This window comes from Carassius auratus, chromosome 48, assembly GCF_003368295.1.
Source record: "Carassius auratus strain Wakin chromosome 48, ASM336829v1, whole genome shotgun sequence".
In the NCBI taxonomy this organism is placed as follows: Eukaryota; Metazoa; Chordata; class Actinopteri; order Cypriniformes; family Cyprinidae; genus Carassius; species Carassius auratus.
Window position 1 is genome coordinate 944,006 of NC_039290.1, and position 17,382 is coordinate 961,387.

At 38.4% G+C, this 17,382-nt stretch overlaps 1 protein-coding gene and 1 pseudogene across 1 annotated transcript; one reads left to right on the top strand and one right to left on the bottom strand.

Annotated features, from left to right (window-relative positions):
• Positions 1-691: 691 nt before the first annotated feature.
• On the top strand, positions 692-11,790 carry LOC113065433 (serine/threonine-protein phosphatase 6 regulatory ankyrin repeat subunit C-like). Its single transcript, XM_026236666.1, has 7 exons — positions 692-738; positions 1,529-1,615; positions 1,744-1,889; positions 2,009-2,091; positions 2,194-2,276; positions 2,412-2,503; positions 2,899-11,790. The coding sequence occupies exons 3-7, from the start codon at positions 1,853-1,855 to the stop codon at positions 3,147-3,149; spliced, it is 546 nt and encodes a 181-aa protein (XP_026092451.1). The 5' UTR covers positions 692-738; positions 1,529-1,615; positions 1,744-1,852; the 3' UTR covers positions 3,150-11,790.
• Positions 11,791-12,131: 341 nt separating this feature from the next.
• Positions 12,132-17,321, bottom strand: LOC113065435 (zinc transporter ZIP5-like; annotated as a pseudogene).
• Between the last annotated feature and the right edge of the window lie 61 nt (positions 17,322-17,382).

Genomic DNA, 17,382 nt, shown 5'->3' on the forward strand with positions numbered 1-17,382 from the left:
AACTGTTTTTATAATTCTGTTGATTTTATATTGATATAGATGTAATATTACAATGATAAATATAACTATACCATTTTAGGGATTTTCATCTCGCAGTCGTTGATCTCATTCTCACGGTTTCCCTCTCTCTCTTGATAGAACTCCACTAATGCTGGCAGTGCTGGGGGGACACACTGACTGCGTGCATCTGCTGCTGGAGAGAGGAGCTTGTCCTGATGTGAGAGACAGGAGAGGAAGAACAGCCTTACACAGAGGGGTGAGATTCTGAAATCGTTAGTAAAGTTTCTGCTATAAACTCCTATTAATGGGAGCTTTCTAACCAGGTCTGTGTTTGTAGGTGGTGATGGGTCGGGAGGACTGTATAACCGCCCTGCTGTCCCACAACATCTCAGTCCTCAGCAAAGATTTTCAGGGGCGAACCGCGGTCCATCTAGCTGCCTCTTGCGGCCATGCTGACATTCTCTCCAGTCTACTTTCTGCTGCTGACCACACCCACCCCCACGACCCAATCACAGACCTCCACGGCTACACACCCACACACTGGGCAGCCTATCACGGTAAGAGCTCACACCTTTTGTGCCTCAATGGCTTGTTCACATTGATAAAAGTGTCATAAATTAAATAGGTGACTTGTGTTATTTGTGAAAAGGTCATGAAAGACTGTTTGGAAAGTTTTACTTGAACTAAACCATGTAGTATCCAGGAGGGAAACCCCTTCACCCCACTGCACTGTGCTCTGTGAGTGATGTTTTTTTTTTCCTTTCAGATTCAAGGTGATGTCATTATATTTAATGTTGAAATAATTCCTGAGAAAGTAGAAACTGAACTGAAAAAGTCAGACAATTAATAAAATGTCAAGTCATGGAAATGTCTTCTATAATAATTCTAATTATTATCTACACTTATTTTTTGGAAATTATGTAAATAAGATAAGGGATGTATTAAAAAGGTAATACTTGTGTTAAGGGTGCATTAAATTGACGACAAAGGTTTTACATTGTTCAAAAGAAAATGCGGCTCTTTTGAACTTCCTATTTATCAAAAGAATCTTGAAAAAAAGTATTACTGTTTCCACAAAAATATTACGCAGCACAATTGTTTTCAACATTAATAATAATAAATGTTTCTTGAGCACCAAAGCAGTATATTAGAATTAGCGGTTTAAAAAATATTAGCATATTATTATGATTTTATTAATGTATTATATTAATATTTTTAAATATATAAAATGTTAAAATAGAAAACCTTACTATCTTTTTTTTAATCAAATAAATGCATCCTTGGTGACTTTTTTTTTTCCAAAAAACATTTAAAAATCTTACTTACCCCATACTTTTGAACAGTAGTGTACTTGCATACTTGTTTGAATAAATGTATTTTTTACAGCCACCGAAGTTAGCCATTGCATCTTTTCTGCATAGTAAACACTTGTGAAGTTTTTATGTGAAAGGTTTTAAAATAAAACTATTATTTTTATATAATATGTTTCCTAATTGCCATGCTGCATGTTCTCGACATCCCATTGCAGCATTAATGGCCATAGTGGTTCTGCAGAGCTGCTGTTGGACTCCAGTGTTTGTAATTCGCTGGTAAACATCAGGGATGCCAAAGGAAGGTTGGTGCAAGTAGTTACTGAAATGCAAATGCTGTGTATTACAGTAGCTGTAAAATAGTTACAAATTGAAAAGCAATGCATCCTTAATCTACTAGCTAGATGACTATGTTGTGATCTCTTGCACTCAGGACCCCACTTCACGCGGCCGCAGCTGCCGAGGATGTGGCTGGGCTGCAGCTGGTTCTGCGGCATGGAGCAGACATCAACGCCGTGGACCACTCAGGTCGTTCTGCACTGATGGTGGCTGCCGACAATGGCCGAAGTGGTGCTGTGGGTAAGAGTTGCACCATGTGTGATTAGTAATCTGAGACTGCTACCCCTCAGGCATTGTAAAATGTGACTCTATAGAGGGATTAATAGTAATTGTAGATTTTTTGTTATTGTTGTATGAAGCCCTGCTGCTGCACCGAGCCAAAGCCGACCTGTCCCTCCTGGATGTGAACAAGAACACTGCCCTGCACCTGGCCTGCAGCAAGGTAACAAACAGCGCTTTTCTTTAAACTTAATGCTGATTATCTCTAGATCAGAACTCTCAAATGTTGTGCATATTGCTAACTGTGTCCTGTCTTTATTTGAAGGCTAATGAAATGTGTGCCATGCTGATCCTAAAGGAGATCCACAACCCTATCCTCATAAATGCAACCAACAGTATGCTTCAGATGTGAGTTTCTTTGTCCTAGTTTGCTTGTTTTATCTTCGTGGCACAGAAGCTTCACACTTTACATGTAACTCAGTCAAAATAAACGTAAAAAACGTTTTTAAAATCATTCTCGACTTCTTTTTCTTCATATGTCAGGCCCCTCCACATTGCCGCCAGAAATGGTCTGGCCACCGTGGTTCAGGCCTTGCTGAACCGTGGAGCCACAGTGCTGGCAGTGGATGAGGAAGGTAAGACAGTCGTTGATGCAGTTTTTTTCTAAGTGAATTTGCAATACGATACAAACAAATTCATGTTTTGCATTTTTGGGCAAAGTTGGGTTTGAGTTGCTCACAGCAGTAATGGCAACATGAACCGGTACAAGGACTAATATTAGGCGTAAAAAGTGAATTGTGCAATTGTTTCCATGGAACACTTATTAGAAATGCTATAAAGTTAGCATACTAGTAACTTTAAACTATACTTGTTTCAAATGTTACAAACAAAAGGGACTTCTATTCGGGAAGATCCAGTACATTAGCATAGTGTCCCATCTTAACAACTGCTCCATAATCATGTAACTGATGTATTTGCGTGAGTTTCTCCCTGGCTGAGATGACTCTGTTGTGTTTTTATCATGTCACAGGTCATACGCCAGCCCTGGCTTGTGCGTCCAATAAAGCTGTTGCCGACTGCCTCGCTCTCATTCTGTCAACCATGAAGCCTTCCTCCTCCACGCCCTCTTCATCCTCGCCGTCTTCTCCCAGCTTCAACCTGCTCAAGCACTGTGGCATCACCGCCGCCTGTCCCCCCCTGCCCAATGGAGGCCTTCGCCATGGTTACGGCAAAGATCGCCATGGTGCTACTATCGGCTTGGATGGCTACTTGACCGAGTGAGGCGTTATTACTCAAAAAAAAAACAAGCTTGGTCACTTGGTTTGGTCCTCTCTACACATCTAGATAAACCTATATGCAATTACAGCCACACATCCCTCCTTTGCCAGTATCAAAGCTTTTCTTCACATTTCAGTAGAGAGCGAACACAAAAGAGGACGAATTTAGCTATTTATTTTAATTTATTTTCCCCCACTTTCCTTTTCCTCCCACCCACTGACTCCCATTTTAGATGCTGTCCATTCAGTACGAGTCTAAAATCTAAAATCTGAATCTAAGCCATCTATTCGAACCAGTATGAATCACTGGCGAGTCAGTCCTTTATTTCTTCTCCATTTGCAGTCGATTCGACTCGGTCCATGTTAGACTTATGCAGCTGTGTGTCTCCATGGTAACAGTGATGATGGATGGGTTTCCATATCATGCCTCCTATTTGCGTGATGCTGTGGCCTTGCATAGGAATTTACAGCCTGCCCTGAGGAACAATTTAAACGGGTTACACTAGATTTGCATGAATTTACGGGACCATGTATTTGATAGTGGTCTTGTGTGTGTGTGTGTGTGTGCGTGCGTGCGTGCGTGCACGTGTATGTGTGACATCCACCTTTGCTCAATTTTTTTTTTCATCCCATACTTGATTATTACATTTCTGAGGTTTTTATGTGAGGTGCAATCTTATTCAGCACAGATCAGGAAAAGAAACAAACAACTTAACAGAATCATATTGACAGAAGGGAAACCGTACTACCTTAAGCCAAAAGACCAATGTCCTCCTGATAGAGGGGTCTGATATGTAATGCTCGTTTACTTGTTAGAGAGAAAAGAGAGAGTTTTCAGTTGGGTGGGTTTTGAGGTTGAAAATTCACATTAGGTTTATAATGGAGGTGTTAAGTAGTCCAGATCACTGTTTGTAGGTGGGCAGAAGAAAGAAGAGTTAAAAGTGTCGTGATGTTGGCCGTTTAAACAACATTATGAAGATGCTACACTAAGGAAGTATAGAAAGCACAAATGTCATACACAGTACTTGCTCCTTGGGACCTTTTGGTTCTATTTATTTTGGGGGGTTTTTTTTTTTTGGCCTCATAAAATATCTTCAATTAAATCTACTGCTTTGCTATAATAATTAGTGTGGAGTTGCTTTCACAGTGCCTACTGTATTTAGTTTTGTCTACCTAGGATCCAATCAGTTAAACCCCATATGCACTCCCTTAAAGTCGTTGTGAAACAAGGTTTAAGTATTTCATTAAATCCGTCATGAATCGATTACCTGAATAGTTGAACGTATGATTCATATAGGCTTTGGGGAGTGTATATTTGAAGTTTGCACAACTGGAGTGTTCAGGCTGATTGGAGTGTTTTTTTTTTTTTTTTTTTTTACACGTTTATGGGGAGCAGTCATGGGTATGACCAAAGCTAAGCGATTTCTAAATACCATTTTAATAGGAACTAATAGATATCCAAAAAAAAAAATTTTAAATTAAAGTACTTAAATAACATTCACCCCTGCTCTTTTTAAATGCTTCCTTATTGCCAAAGGTAGATTAATTAACAAAGTTAAGATTGTGCTTCCATTAGGTTTTTAGCACCTAAACACAACATAAGAACATTGTGAATGAGTGTTTAAAACATCCCCTTTTTTTCTGTGCACCACAAACAGGCAATATATGAGACAATCAGTTGAAAGGGCTTTTAATTTTGCCATAGATTTCTTTTTTCCTAAACAAGCAAAACGTCAACACATTTTTTCCCCAATTAGGAAGAGCTATAAAAATCTATATCCCTTAATTAATTAATTCATACTTGAGGCGTGAAATGTGGACTTGTTCTTAATTATACCAATACTGTTGCTTTCACTACCGTATATCAGGATTTAAGTGATGTAGATAGAGTAGCTTTGAAGTGTTTGTAACATTAACTGATATTTTATTAGTGAATGAAGGTGTGTAGACAAATGAAACGGTAACATTAGATGTTTAAAGGCTGTGTGGAGAGCATATTTATACTGATTTATGAAATGACCTCTTCGTCTTTGTAATGACAAGTTCTGGCTGCTTAAACAAGTTTCTCCACGCAGACCTGATATAAAGCACTTGCTTGTTCAGTAACAAAAAAAGGATGAAAAAATACGCTTTTTGCATCTATCATAAGCTGTAAATGGGCAAATATCTGACCTCTACTTGCAAGAGTACAAATGTGCATGTGTGCAAATCAGATTAGTCAAGATATATTGTAGTGTTTTGCCTGGGAAAAAAAATCTAAATGGGCTACATGACTAAGAGGAAGTCCCTCATGGGAGTTTGATTCAAGCTTATTTACATGTACTTGAGATTGACTTTATCACGTACAATAACTTTTGCTGAGGATTGGTGGAGGGAATTAGTGTGTGTCTAGACAGCACAGGGTGCAATAATGAAGCTTGGAAGTTATTTGCACTGCCAGTTATACTGCTTGTAGTTGTACTAAAAAATATTTATCAAATTTGTCTAGCTAGTCATACCACAACTAGTTGAGTTCGAAAAACAAGTGCCCGTGGAGCCTTTAATTAGTAATGCATTTCATTTTGGTGCAAGAAAAAGTGCTGCTTTCGATTGTATCTTGGAGCAATTTTTGATCTTTGACTTTGATCTTGAGATCTTTGTATGTTTATTAGATAAAAATAATTATTATCCAGCCAAAACAAACTAAAACGTATTTGTTTTAATTCCTCAAATTTAGAAATTTCTTATTGGCGTTGCACTAAAATTGTTGAATTGTTTTATCGAATGTATGCCACGATGGTAGCTGCTTGCTTCAATGTTGGTGAAAATCGTAAATGCAGTAGTTAGCGATTAAATGATTAGCTGGGCAAGTGGAACTTTGGAACTGAACCCTTTCAGAACCTGATAGACTGAAGTTGTGCATTAGGTGTTCTGTGTACGAACAATAAGGGAGCCAGTCAAAGTGACAAGATTTTTTTTTTTTTTTTTTCGTTTTTTGTAGAGTACAATTGGTGAGGGGAGTTTTCTCCCTAAAATCATTTAGTGCCATAACTTTTTTTTCTTTTCTTTTTCCTTTTCCCATTTTGATATGTTTGTAAAAATGTGAATGAATGATTCCTTGGGTTCAGTTTTTGAGTGTGCGTCAAGACCATTACCAAAAAAAAAAAAGACGAACAAAGTTGAAGCTAACATAAGCTACTGTGCCCATTTATATTTTTTGGAGATCCACATAGTGTGTTATTGTAAAATGCCAGTACGTTCACAATCAGACTGTCTAAAAATGCCAGTATATTGGTAACTAAGCTATACTGATGGGCTGGTTAGCTCTTAGTGGAGCTCACCTTCATCTGAAAGCTTTCATGGCTAAGCCATATCTTTTTAGCATTTGCCCTTATCAGTTGAGTAGCTGGATTTGAGTCATTCAGTCAATGGCTCCTTCAAAAACAATATTTTGTAAATGTTCCATTGTAATCGGTAGTTCAAACAAACCACTGATAATTTGAGGTTTATTTCAGAGCAATGGAATTATGATACGCCTTAATTTCATCATTAACTGAAGGGCAAATTTAACATTCACCAAAATGACACCTTTACATAGCTTTTCTTGTTTTATTCTGGATCAGCAAATTGTGCCGTTTAAAGAGCTTGTTTTTACATAATTTTGCTATGAAGGGCCAGCTTTCATTGCCTGTTGACCAAGCTATAATGGTTGCAGTAACATGCAGGCAGCTGGAAACTAGAGTTGTCTAATAATTGTAACCATTTTGTTGGAAAGCAGACTAATTGTAGCTAACTCTGTGTCCTTATTGTATGTCCATCCTTGCATTTTTGTAAACTTTTTATTTTTATTTTTTTTTCTCTCGCAAAGGTATTAATGGCTGATAGAATGTCTGATTTACCTCAGTGGACCTCAGCGTCCTTACTACTTGAAGACACATCCATTTAAGGCAATACTCAAAAGACCCGTTTCGTTTAACCTGTCTCTCTCCCAACTTTTTGCCTTAAGAGGAAACGGTATAGTTCAGCAATCGCAGCACTTGAGAGATTTTGTTAACTTGGGATCTCCTTCCAATGAGATTCATAAGAAGCACACTGTTCTATTGGTTGTTTTGCTGAAAGATGTACCATAATGGCTTCTGGCCTCCATTTATTAGGAGTTTTTTGCACTAGAACATAAAAGAATTGTCTCTCTGTTTAATACATATGTGAAAAATATTTAGCTGTAAAATTTATTTGGATTCGCTAATATTTGACCAACTCTACTCATTCTCCTAAATAAAACTAAAAAAGTACTGGTTTTCACTATTGAATAAACCTCAATTTTCAGAAAAAAAAAATCATTATGGGTAGTGAATGGTAAAAGATTTGGGAATACGTATGTATTATCCAATGATAAATTATTTTATACAAGGCAGAGTAGATACATTTTCTCAGCATTTTTCGATGTCTTCGTTAAAGCATTTAGGTAGTTAATACTTGTGTGATGTTATAAATGCAAATATTTCTAACAACGTAAATAACAAGAGCACAAGATGATGTGCTGTACATAATTCTTCAAGAAGTGTGGTCAGAATTGCCTTGACATGGCAATCTTACCTCATAAACTAGCCATCTCGTGCTATATGTACTGGTACATGAAATTTGGGTGGGCTTTTAGCTACGCATGCTCCGTGTAACTGGAATTCTAAGGTCGCGGTCCGAGGCCTTGAAATGGAAAACGTTGGAGTTTTCAAGGGGTGCTCTTGAACTTGATGATGTCCTTCACCCTGGCTTAGTGTTACTTCATGTTTCTACTCAGTGAGCGCTGATAGTTCAAATTGTAAATCTGCAAGCGAATGATCTAATCAAAAATAGCTGCTTTTTGTTGTTCTTGCCAGCAGCTTGTTTTCATAAGGCTTTTTAGAAGACCACCGAAGCCTGACTCAATGGCTGTTCTGACAGGGCACGTAGGGATCCCTTTAAAAAACATTTTCATATAAAAAAAAAAGCTATGCAGGAATACTTTATTTTATCTCGCAGAGTTGCATAGTGCCACAAGAGATATCCCAAGAGCTTCAATGACTGATCACGGACCTTCAGACGTTCATCTGTAAATCTAACACTGACCTTACTTGCTTGTTGGCTTTGGTTGAGAAAATGACTGCTTAGCGTGGCATGCTGCTATTTCTTTGGAGTCTGTAAGCATCTTCATCTCTTTAAAGTACTACACTTTGTGACGAGTATGTGAGATTGTGCCTTTTGTTATCAAGTACATGCCACAGGGTATGGTCTTCCATTAACACCTTTAGTGAGCCTTATGAATGAACAACTGTTGGAAGTTTCAAAAATAGCCACCATCCACGTGGTTGCGTTTTGAGCCGTCAAAAATCGCGATCAAATTTCTCACGACACCGCAAATGAATAAATAATCGTTGTAAATTGAATTTAACTATAACAGCGAAACATTTGATCGGTTCTAGCTAGTGACCTGTTCAAACTCTGTATGGAAAAAATAAAATAAACGTGTTTAGTTTTACAACGTGTGAACTCTTTAGTGAAGTAGATGTGTGCCGTGTTGTTTTTTGTGTGGTAATGCATTGGAGATTAGTTGTAACCCAGTGTCTTGTAGAATGTTGGCATGACTCCTTTTCTCTATGTTGTATTGACGTCAACGTATCCATCTGAAATGGACTAAAGTGCAATAACTTTTTTTGTGCGCCATAGTATCCTTAAATGAGGAAAATGCCCTCTTACGTCATCCATCGTGTTGTTTTTTCTTTAAGCAGGGTATTTTATTTCAGTTTCAGTTACAAATTTGAACTCCTTTCTGCTTTGCCTCCATAAGTGGCACTTTCTTGTGGAATGTACAATGGACTTAGTGTAAACTGTGATGGGTGTCAGCCTTATCAATTATTATTGCTTACTAGAAAGATGGAATTTCTGTTTGCTCATTGGTTGATTGGTCAGAGAGTGCTGTTTTCCATGTTCCTTCTCCCAGTGCCATGTAAAGTCAGTGTCTGCTTTCGTGGCATGTCAAGCATTTGTGTGTGTGTGTGTTGGGGGGGTGTATAGACCTGTTAATTTACCTCTAATCAATTGATTTGATACCAAAAGCAAAGTGCATTGCCTAGAAATACAGTTTTTTTTGGGGGGGGGGGGGGTTGGTTTGCATTTGAGATGTGATGGTTCTAACTCTGTAACTTGAATGTTGTTGTTATCACCAGGGAAATATGCAGGGTTTGCGTTCTCCCCACACATCATTTGAACTTTGGGCCATATGTTATGTGGTACCAAAAAAAGTTTCATGGATTATTAGATCAGATCTTTACTTTTTATTTTTTTGGTCTGACATCAAGATGCCAAAATTTGTGATTTAATGTCTTCATACGTTTTAGAAAATAAAATAAAAAATGGAACCTGTACCATAAAGAAACATTCCTTCGAATTTCATTGTACAAAACGAAAGTACCGTTGACAACCAATACCTGAAGTCATATGATAATCTTCAGAATACCTTAAGTTGTAACTTACTTCAAGGTCCTTTTGGCTTCAAGCAATCAATGATTTCATATTTGATATCACAGGGAGCACACTGAATAAAGTAATCTAGTATTTCACAACATAGGACCAACGTATGTCTCTGTAGAGATGGCCACTTGATTTCTTTCAAGAACAAGCAATACAAGTATCGAGAGACAATTGTATATTTCTAAAGATTTGTTGGCTCTGGCTGTTTTTGGCCTGGCTATGTTATCTGTGGCACCTTAGGTTAACACCCTCTTCTTGTAACTGAATCCAACATAAGAGATTTCAGTGCTGAGAGAGCCTTATTTCAGTCAAACTGAATGTGAATTGGATGTGTGCAGGATTTGGCCATTTCGAAGCGACTGGCTTTAATCAAGCGGACCTCCTGCGTCCCGTGTTTGAATCCAGTTTCAATAGGACCCGCCGTCTTTAAGACTTTCCAAAAGATTGCTATTACAAAAAAAACAAAAATACTATACAGTGGCTATGTTTCCATTGCCAAAACGCCAAAATACAGGGTTACTGTCACTGCTTCCAAGCTCTGCTTGAACATGCCAAGTATTTGAAACGCATTACAACATGAAAGAAATGTGACCCTGACTTTAAAAAATAAAAAGCCACAAAACTGCACTATTTACTTGAGTATTGAACTCCAAGTCGTTCTCTGCTAATTGTTTCGGCAATGGAAACCTAGTGACTGATCGTGTAGGGCAGCACCCAGTGCGTTTGTGTTGTGTGTGCGAGTGCGACGAACAGGGGTCATATCAACCCTGTATACCTCATCAACATATCTGCAAATATTCTTATCCTGTCTTTAAGTTGAACATGTAAGAGATACCATCACCAGCAGAAGCCTGAGACCATTGCAGGGTCTATGACATCACACCAATTCCGTATCAACCAAGATCACCACTTGCTTGCGTAAAAAAAACCTGCCGCTCCGCTTCAGGCCTGACCCATCGCTGACACAATGCTTTAGATTTAGCCAAACGTGAGGCATTTTAAGTAGCATTATCCTACCTCTGTGTTACAGCTTGTTGCGTTGAAAACTCCACCAATTGTTGACAAATGGAAATGTATATGTATATGGAACAGATATATAACTTCTAACCAACAATCGGTGATATAAGACAACAGTTAGCGTACTTGATTGCGTGTCTGTCTGTGTGTAACATGATAATCGTTAGTGTATACACAACAGAGTACCACTGGAATGTGAAGCCAGACTGTATTATTATTATTTTTTTCAAATCCAACTTCCTCCCCATTATATTTCAAATGATGTCATATGTGTCTTGCCGCTATTGCTTCTTTCATTTTTCTTTTTTCTTTTTTGGAAAAAAAAACAGGGGAAAATATCAGCCTATAATAGCTGGCGTTTACATTCGTGCTCGTTTTTCCCTCCGTTTCGGTGTCTCTTTCACTTACTCTCACTTCTAAATGTTCACTGTGAGCGCTCTGAACTCAAGTTTACAGCTCTTCGTGGTATGTACGTGTATCTGGTCGAGTTCAGTAGAGTGCGTGGTTGGTTGTATGACTTTGGTACTGAAGCAACAACTCAATTTTCTACTGGTGGTGGGGGTTTGAAAGGGGGTTGGTTGGTTTGAGTTATGCACATTTATTCTGTACTAAAATATGGGGTATGTAGAGTTCCCTAGCCTTACACCCTTCCAAAAACACTACGCCGGTCACTGGCTAATTAGCGTTAGCTGTCCACCACCCTGACAACTTTGTACCTTTGTACATATCTGTTTTGGACCTGGGGCACGGGGCTGACTCTGGACAGTCACATGACCCCTCCTAGACCTGAGGAAGGAGAACCCTCACCCTTTCAACCCCACTAAAAGACCTCAAGCCATTCATTTCCTTATGTGACAATGCAATCCTGAAAGCACTTTGCCTTGTTAATTCATAGTATGAGCTTGTGAATGGTTACTTGTTACTAACAGATGTGAAACTCTGTACATGTATTTAAGTAAGAAAGAACATAATCATTTTTAATTTGAGCTTATTAAAAATGAAATGGTCTCTCTGACTTTAAAGACAAAAAAAATCCCATCTGTTTTTGTTAGTCAGGTTCATGAACTGCTGCAGCCAGTAGGTCTTGTCATTCAGTATCGTGGCTTAGAATTGGTAATGTTGAAATAAAATGCTATTGCTACATATAAGTTGTTGTTGTGTGTCTTCTGTTGCACTGAACACTACAGAATGGCAGTATATTGTAACAGTCCTAAATGTTACATGATATCACATCATATAGGAATTTAAACTTTTTTTTTTAAACCGCTTTGGTTGCAGGAATAAGCATCCATATATGACTGACCATATATGTCAAGAAGAGATACATTTTTCACATAACATTAGGTTTTTGTTTAGAACAATTAGATGTTATTTTGCAATAATTTCTTAATTCAGATTTTTTTTTTTTTTTTATATAATAATAATACAATTAACTAATATAACATTACAACCAACAGCCATAACTTTACAGTGGCTATAAATTCTTGAACACATTTGTGCTAGAAACACAAGAAAACATTGTGCTTTTTTTTTTGTTTTTTGACAAAAAAACACCAGCCAGGTTTAATACATCATTAAAAAAGCAAGTTGCAAGACAGATACATACATAATAAAAGGCATACTGGCAACGCAGCATTCAACTCAAAGGACAGAATCTCTCATCAGACCATTCTTCTAGCTGAGCCCTTGAATTTTCTGTAGATGTCATCATTCAGTAAAAAATCCAACCCAACCTCCCCTCCTATTTAAAATTAAGAAATTTAGCTTCGGTTGAGAAGTAGTTGCCCAAGGATGTGTATAAAGGAGTTGTATCTGTATCTCTATTTATAGCAATCCATTTAGTTCACTTTCTTCAGAATATCCACACAGTAGTTCATTATGGGATGAGATATGTCCATAATACTGCTGCTTGCATGGAAATTCTAGTGTGACATCCTGAGGATCTCATTTGGATAGTATTTATTTCCTTAGACTTCTCCCAGGCTAACAGCAATCTGGTCCTCAAAGAGGGCAATGCAAAGCATGATTGCGCCCCCTATCAGCAGGCCTAGACTCTGCAGGAGGAAGCGCTTCAGAGGACCCAGAGATCCAGCATCTCTGTGGAGCATTTCAGGCATCTATAGAAACAGAATCACAACTTTAACTTATATAAAGACATTTTAGTCAATATGACTGTTATGGAATATATTACCTTTTAAAGATAAAAATGAAGAAGTCATAGATTAACATTACTGTAATCAAAATTATTACCATGTCAGCAAGAGCAACATAAAGGAAGACCCCAGCGGTGATGGTGAGAATCCAAGGTGAGTGTGTGGCCCACTGTTTTCCCAGTGCAGTTCCTGTTAAAACGCCAACAAAGCCCAGCAGAGCTGAGATGACGCTAAACACAGCCAGTCCGCGTACAGGCCAGCCTGCAGCTAACGGCACCGCCAAATCACCTGCAGACACAAGCGAAGAAATAAATATATATGTGCAATATTGATCTTTCATAATGAACATGCATAATAGAAATGACTCAAACACACCTAACTCATGAGGAAGCTCATGACAGAAAACAGCAATGGTTGTGCTGAGTCCACCTGTCAGACTCTGAGAAAATGTTCAAGTTAAAAATGTATTATCAGAATAAAAAATAAATGCTTTTGTTTTTTAAATGAAATTTTAATGATCAGTTATAACTTTTATGTACCAATCTGTAAGGTTATGTATCCCATCTCCCATGACCACCATCCATGCCATGCTTCTGATGTTCATCTTCCCTGGTCCAGGCTGCCCATGAGAATGGCCATGCCCTGCACTCTCATTCTGATTGGCTGTTGAGGTACCTATGACAGAGTTCAAATTAATTGATACGTTCCACAATCATTAATGATTTTCTTTTTGATCTGCTCTCTCATGTCTGAAAATAAACATACCCTTCAGTGTATCCAGCTCCCTTCCAGACTGCATCATGTTTCCTTCTCTTTAAATTATGTTGACTGAAGATGGCCTGAAATCACAAACAATATTTCATCTATAGCACTTACCGGTATTACAGAATAATACTTTCTTGAAATTGTGCTTATTTATGTATTTTGTATTACTTACATGGGGCAGGAGGTGCAGGAGGGCATCTCCACATAACGTGCCCACTGCCATGCCAGCCATCGGGCACAGGAATATTTGAAGGACGCAAGGTTGAAGTAGGGGTGCCAGTCCCAGGACAAACAGGGACGGCAGACTGATAACAAAGAGCGCCAAGGAGGCCCATCCTAGTGCTGAGACACAATGACTATGTTTAACCTGCACTATCATGAAAACATAATTGATTCTGATATCACACTTTACACACACACCTCTCAGGAAACTCTCGCTGGTTTTGTTTCCCTGCGACTGCACCTCTGTGTGTCGCAGACATACTCCACTGTCAATCTGGAACAGGAGGGCAGGGCACAGGAAGGTGAAATGGGCAGGAGTGATGTGGGACGCTTGACCCAGGCCGAAGTTCCACAGAAGCTGGGTAACATTTAGACACTGCAGTGAGGTAGTTAGAAATGTGAGGGCTCTGAAATACTCCATTATGATTGGTCATTCAAAGCTTGCACTACTTCAATGTCTCCCTTATCACACTGCAGACTCACTTTCTCTTGTTTTCTACGGTGTGTATCAGTTATCAGTTTTAGTGAAAATTACCTCAGAGGACTTTAAGTGGTAATATTTCTGTACCGTTGCAATGGTAATGTCACTATGGGTCGATGGTTTTGTGCATTGTAATGGACTGTTTATTTCCTTATTAAAAATTTTCAAATATAGCGTATTTTTCAGACTATGAGTCGCACCTGAGTATAAGTCGCATCAGTCCAAAAATACGGCATGACGAGGAAAAAAACATATATAAGTCGCACTGGACTATAAGTCGCATTTATTTAGAACCAAGAGAAAACATTACCGTCTACAGCCACGAGAAGGCGCTCTATGCTGCTCAGTGTAGACTATAGGAGAACTGAGCAGTATAGAGCGCCCTCTGGCGGCTGTAGACGGTAATATTTTCTCTTGGTTCATTTCTCTCGGTTCATGTCAAATTAATTTTGATAAATAAGTCGCACCTGACTATAAGTCGCAGGACTAGCCAAACTATGAAAAAAGTGTGACTTATAGTCCGGAAATACGGTAATACACAGGCAAAACGTAATTTTGCTATAATGAAGCTTGACTTTATTGTATTAAGGCCGTTCACACCAAGAACGATAACTATAAAGATAACGATAAGTATCTCATAATTTAGAAGAAAAAGGCTTCCATACTTAAGTGTGAATTTACATATTGCACATATTGTGATGTAGATGCTAATCCACAGTTGGTGCAGTTAGTCCAGAGAGGCTTCCTCAGTAGTTTAACCAGCAAGATCTGATCAACCAGCATCACCAGAAGATACATGATAGTCAACCAGCTTTGCAGGCTTTTTGCCAGAGTTTTGCAGATATACAGAATCATATCATATTCTGGCTCAGCAGGTAGACCGGCACTGAACCAGCACTAACCGGCTTAAACCAGTCTTCTCAGCAGAGACCTCTTATATGATTATTATCTCTCTCCAAAATAGATGTCTGGTGGTGTCAAAATAGAATGAGTCTGTGTACCTCGCACAGAACAGGAAAGGACAACAGATTGAATTCTACTGTCCAAAGATATCAACAGACCTTTGGTCATGTGATAGTGAAGAGAATTCAGTGGTAGATTTTGTCCATTCGTAACACTCTAACAGGAAGTTTAGGAGTAAATACTCACATTCCCATGAAGGTGTTTCTCTGTCGGATGGTCTGGCAGCGGAGACACATTTTCTTCTAGTTTGTGTCTTAGACCAGGGTTTGGAAAATTGTCCGAGTGACCCCATTCTGCAGGAGATCCACTCATCACTGATTCAATTTGAGGTCTAGGACTGAATATTTGAATGGTTAGTCCTCCGCAAACAATAACCAGATCATCAAATAGAGTGAAATTCCTCTCTGGTTTTGTGGAGATAAAAGGTTACATATTAAAAATTTAACTTCATAGACACAAACTACAGTCAGTGTAAATACGATTGTAGAATGAAAGTGTAGGGAAGATTACAACAATGCGTTAGCCATCTTACCTTTCTTTGAGTGGAGGTGAGTTTGTGGTCCTTTGAGGATGATGATGGTCTTCGTGTGAGTGGGAATGGGTTTGGGGTTGAGAAGAATGCTTCACTCCACCAAGTCGGATCTCCAGGACACTGACCTCCCCGAGACCTAAACTGCCAAGCAGCTTCTGCAGACCCTCATAGGTCAAAGTCCCATTGTCTCCATACTGAAGGAACAGGCGTTGCAAGTAGTAGCCCTTGAAAGAAGATCAGATCTAAATGACTATTTTACCAACAGACATCATTTTCAAGGTCCACACATGGCAGTGTCTTAATGATAGTGCTTTCAACATATGAACGAAAACTACAACTCTAACCTAGTTAAATTTGATTGATTGCATCAGTCATTGTTGATAAGATTTTTGCACTGGATCTCTTTGTGTTTTGTAAAAACCCCTTTAAGGAATGTGGTAGATCTACTTTACCAGACATGTAGGGACGAGTAAATTGTTGATTCTCAAAGACAAGCGGCAAAAACAATCTTTGGTTACTTAAACGTTATGATTTGACAGACTCATCCAAATGTACCCGCTCTTCAAAAGCATCCTCTAAGTGTTCTTGTGAAGATTTGACTTGTGTGCTCTCTTTCTTGTTGACCTGAACATGTGTTGCCAGTACGAGGATGGCTGGTATCATCACACAAATCATACAGTGGTAGAGCGGAAGCTTGAAGCTCAGAGTTGTCCTTTGGGAAAATAAACATGACTAATTTTAGCATGTGGGCCTCAGCATTCAATATAACACAATATTTATTAAACAAGCATTTCTTAATCAATCCCAATTACATTTATTACTAAATAAATGATGATCCATACTGTAAAAATCATGAGTGAGACCTCTTGAATACCTCACGTTCCTTCTAGATAGAATGAGACTTAAGGGAGACAAAACTGAGACTTGCTTAAGTTTGCTCCTGCTCCTCAGATGATTCCTCTGAGAAAATAATCCTACTCTCATGTGTTTCTCCTAAAGTCTAGAAGAAATCTCAACAATGTCTCAAATTTCCCAAGAGACCAACATCTGCATTCAAAGGTAAGGTATATCTAATTACATTGCATTTCCTAGAAACATACAAAACATTCTATGCTATCTGATCAGTATATAAAAATTAAAATTTAAGATTAAGACTCTTAAATCAAAAGCGTACAGAAAGCACATTTCAAAGTCGAGCAAAGTGTGACCAAAATGCTCTTAAGCCCGTTACATGATCTCCAGTATCGTCTCCGTATCCTAGTGTTTAGGAATGAAGCATGGCTCATTGTTTTATGACGAGGAGGTTAATGTTTCACCAGCAGACAGCTTTAAGCCTATTGGAGATCACATGACTGGAAAGGCATTGATCAACTTACCTCATGACTGTTTGATTTACATTCAACACATTCTCACTTTTATCCTGTCAAATGTAAGTATTGGCCCACTGCAGCCCTACTTTGGCATGCCCAAGTAAATTAATGTTGTAGAGATGACAGACAGACAGACAGATTAGAAAGATAGATAGATAGATAGATAGATAGATAGATAGATAGATAGATAGATAGATAGATAGATCATATATAGATAGATCTATATATAGATGTGTGTGTGTGTGTGT

Coding starts and splice junctions, on each gene's coding strand:
- LOC113065433 (XM_026236666.1), top strand. CDS start 1,853: ATGGTGGCTGCCGACAATGGCCGAAGTGGTGCTGTGG. Junction 2,277..2,411: donor ACCAACAGTATGCTTCAGAT/GTGAGTTTCTTT, acceptor TTCATATGTCAG/GCCCCTCCACATTGCCGCCA. Junction 2,504..2,898: donor GCTGGCAGTGGATGAGGAAG/GTAAGACAGTCG, acceptor ATCATGTCACAG/GTCATACGCCAGCCCTGGCT.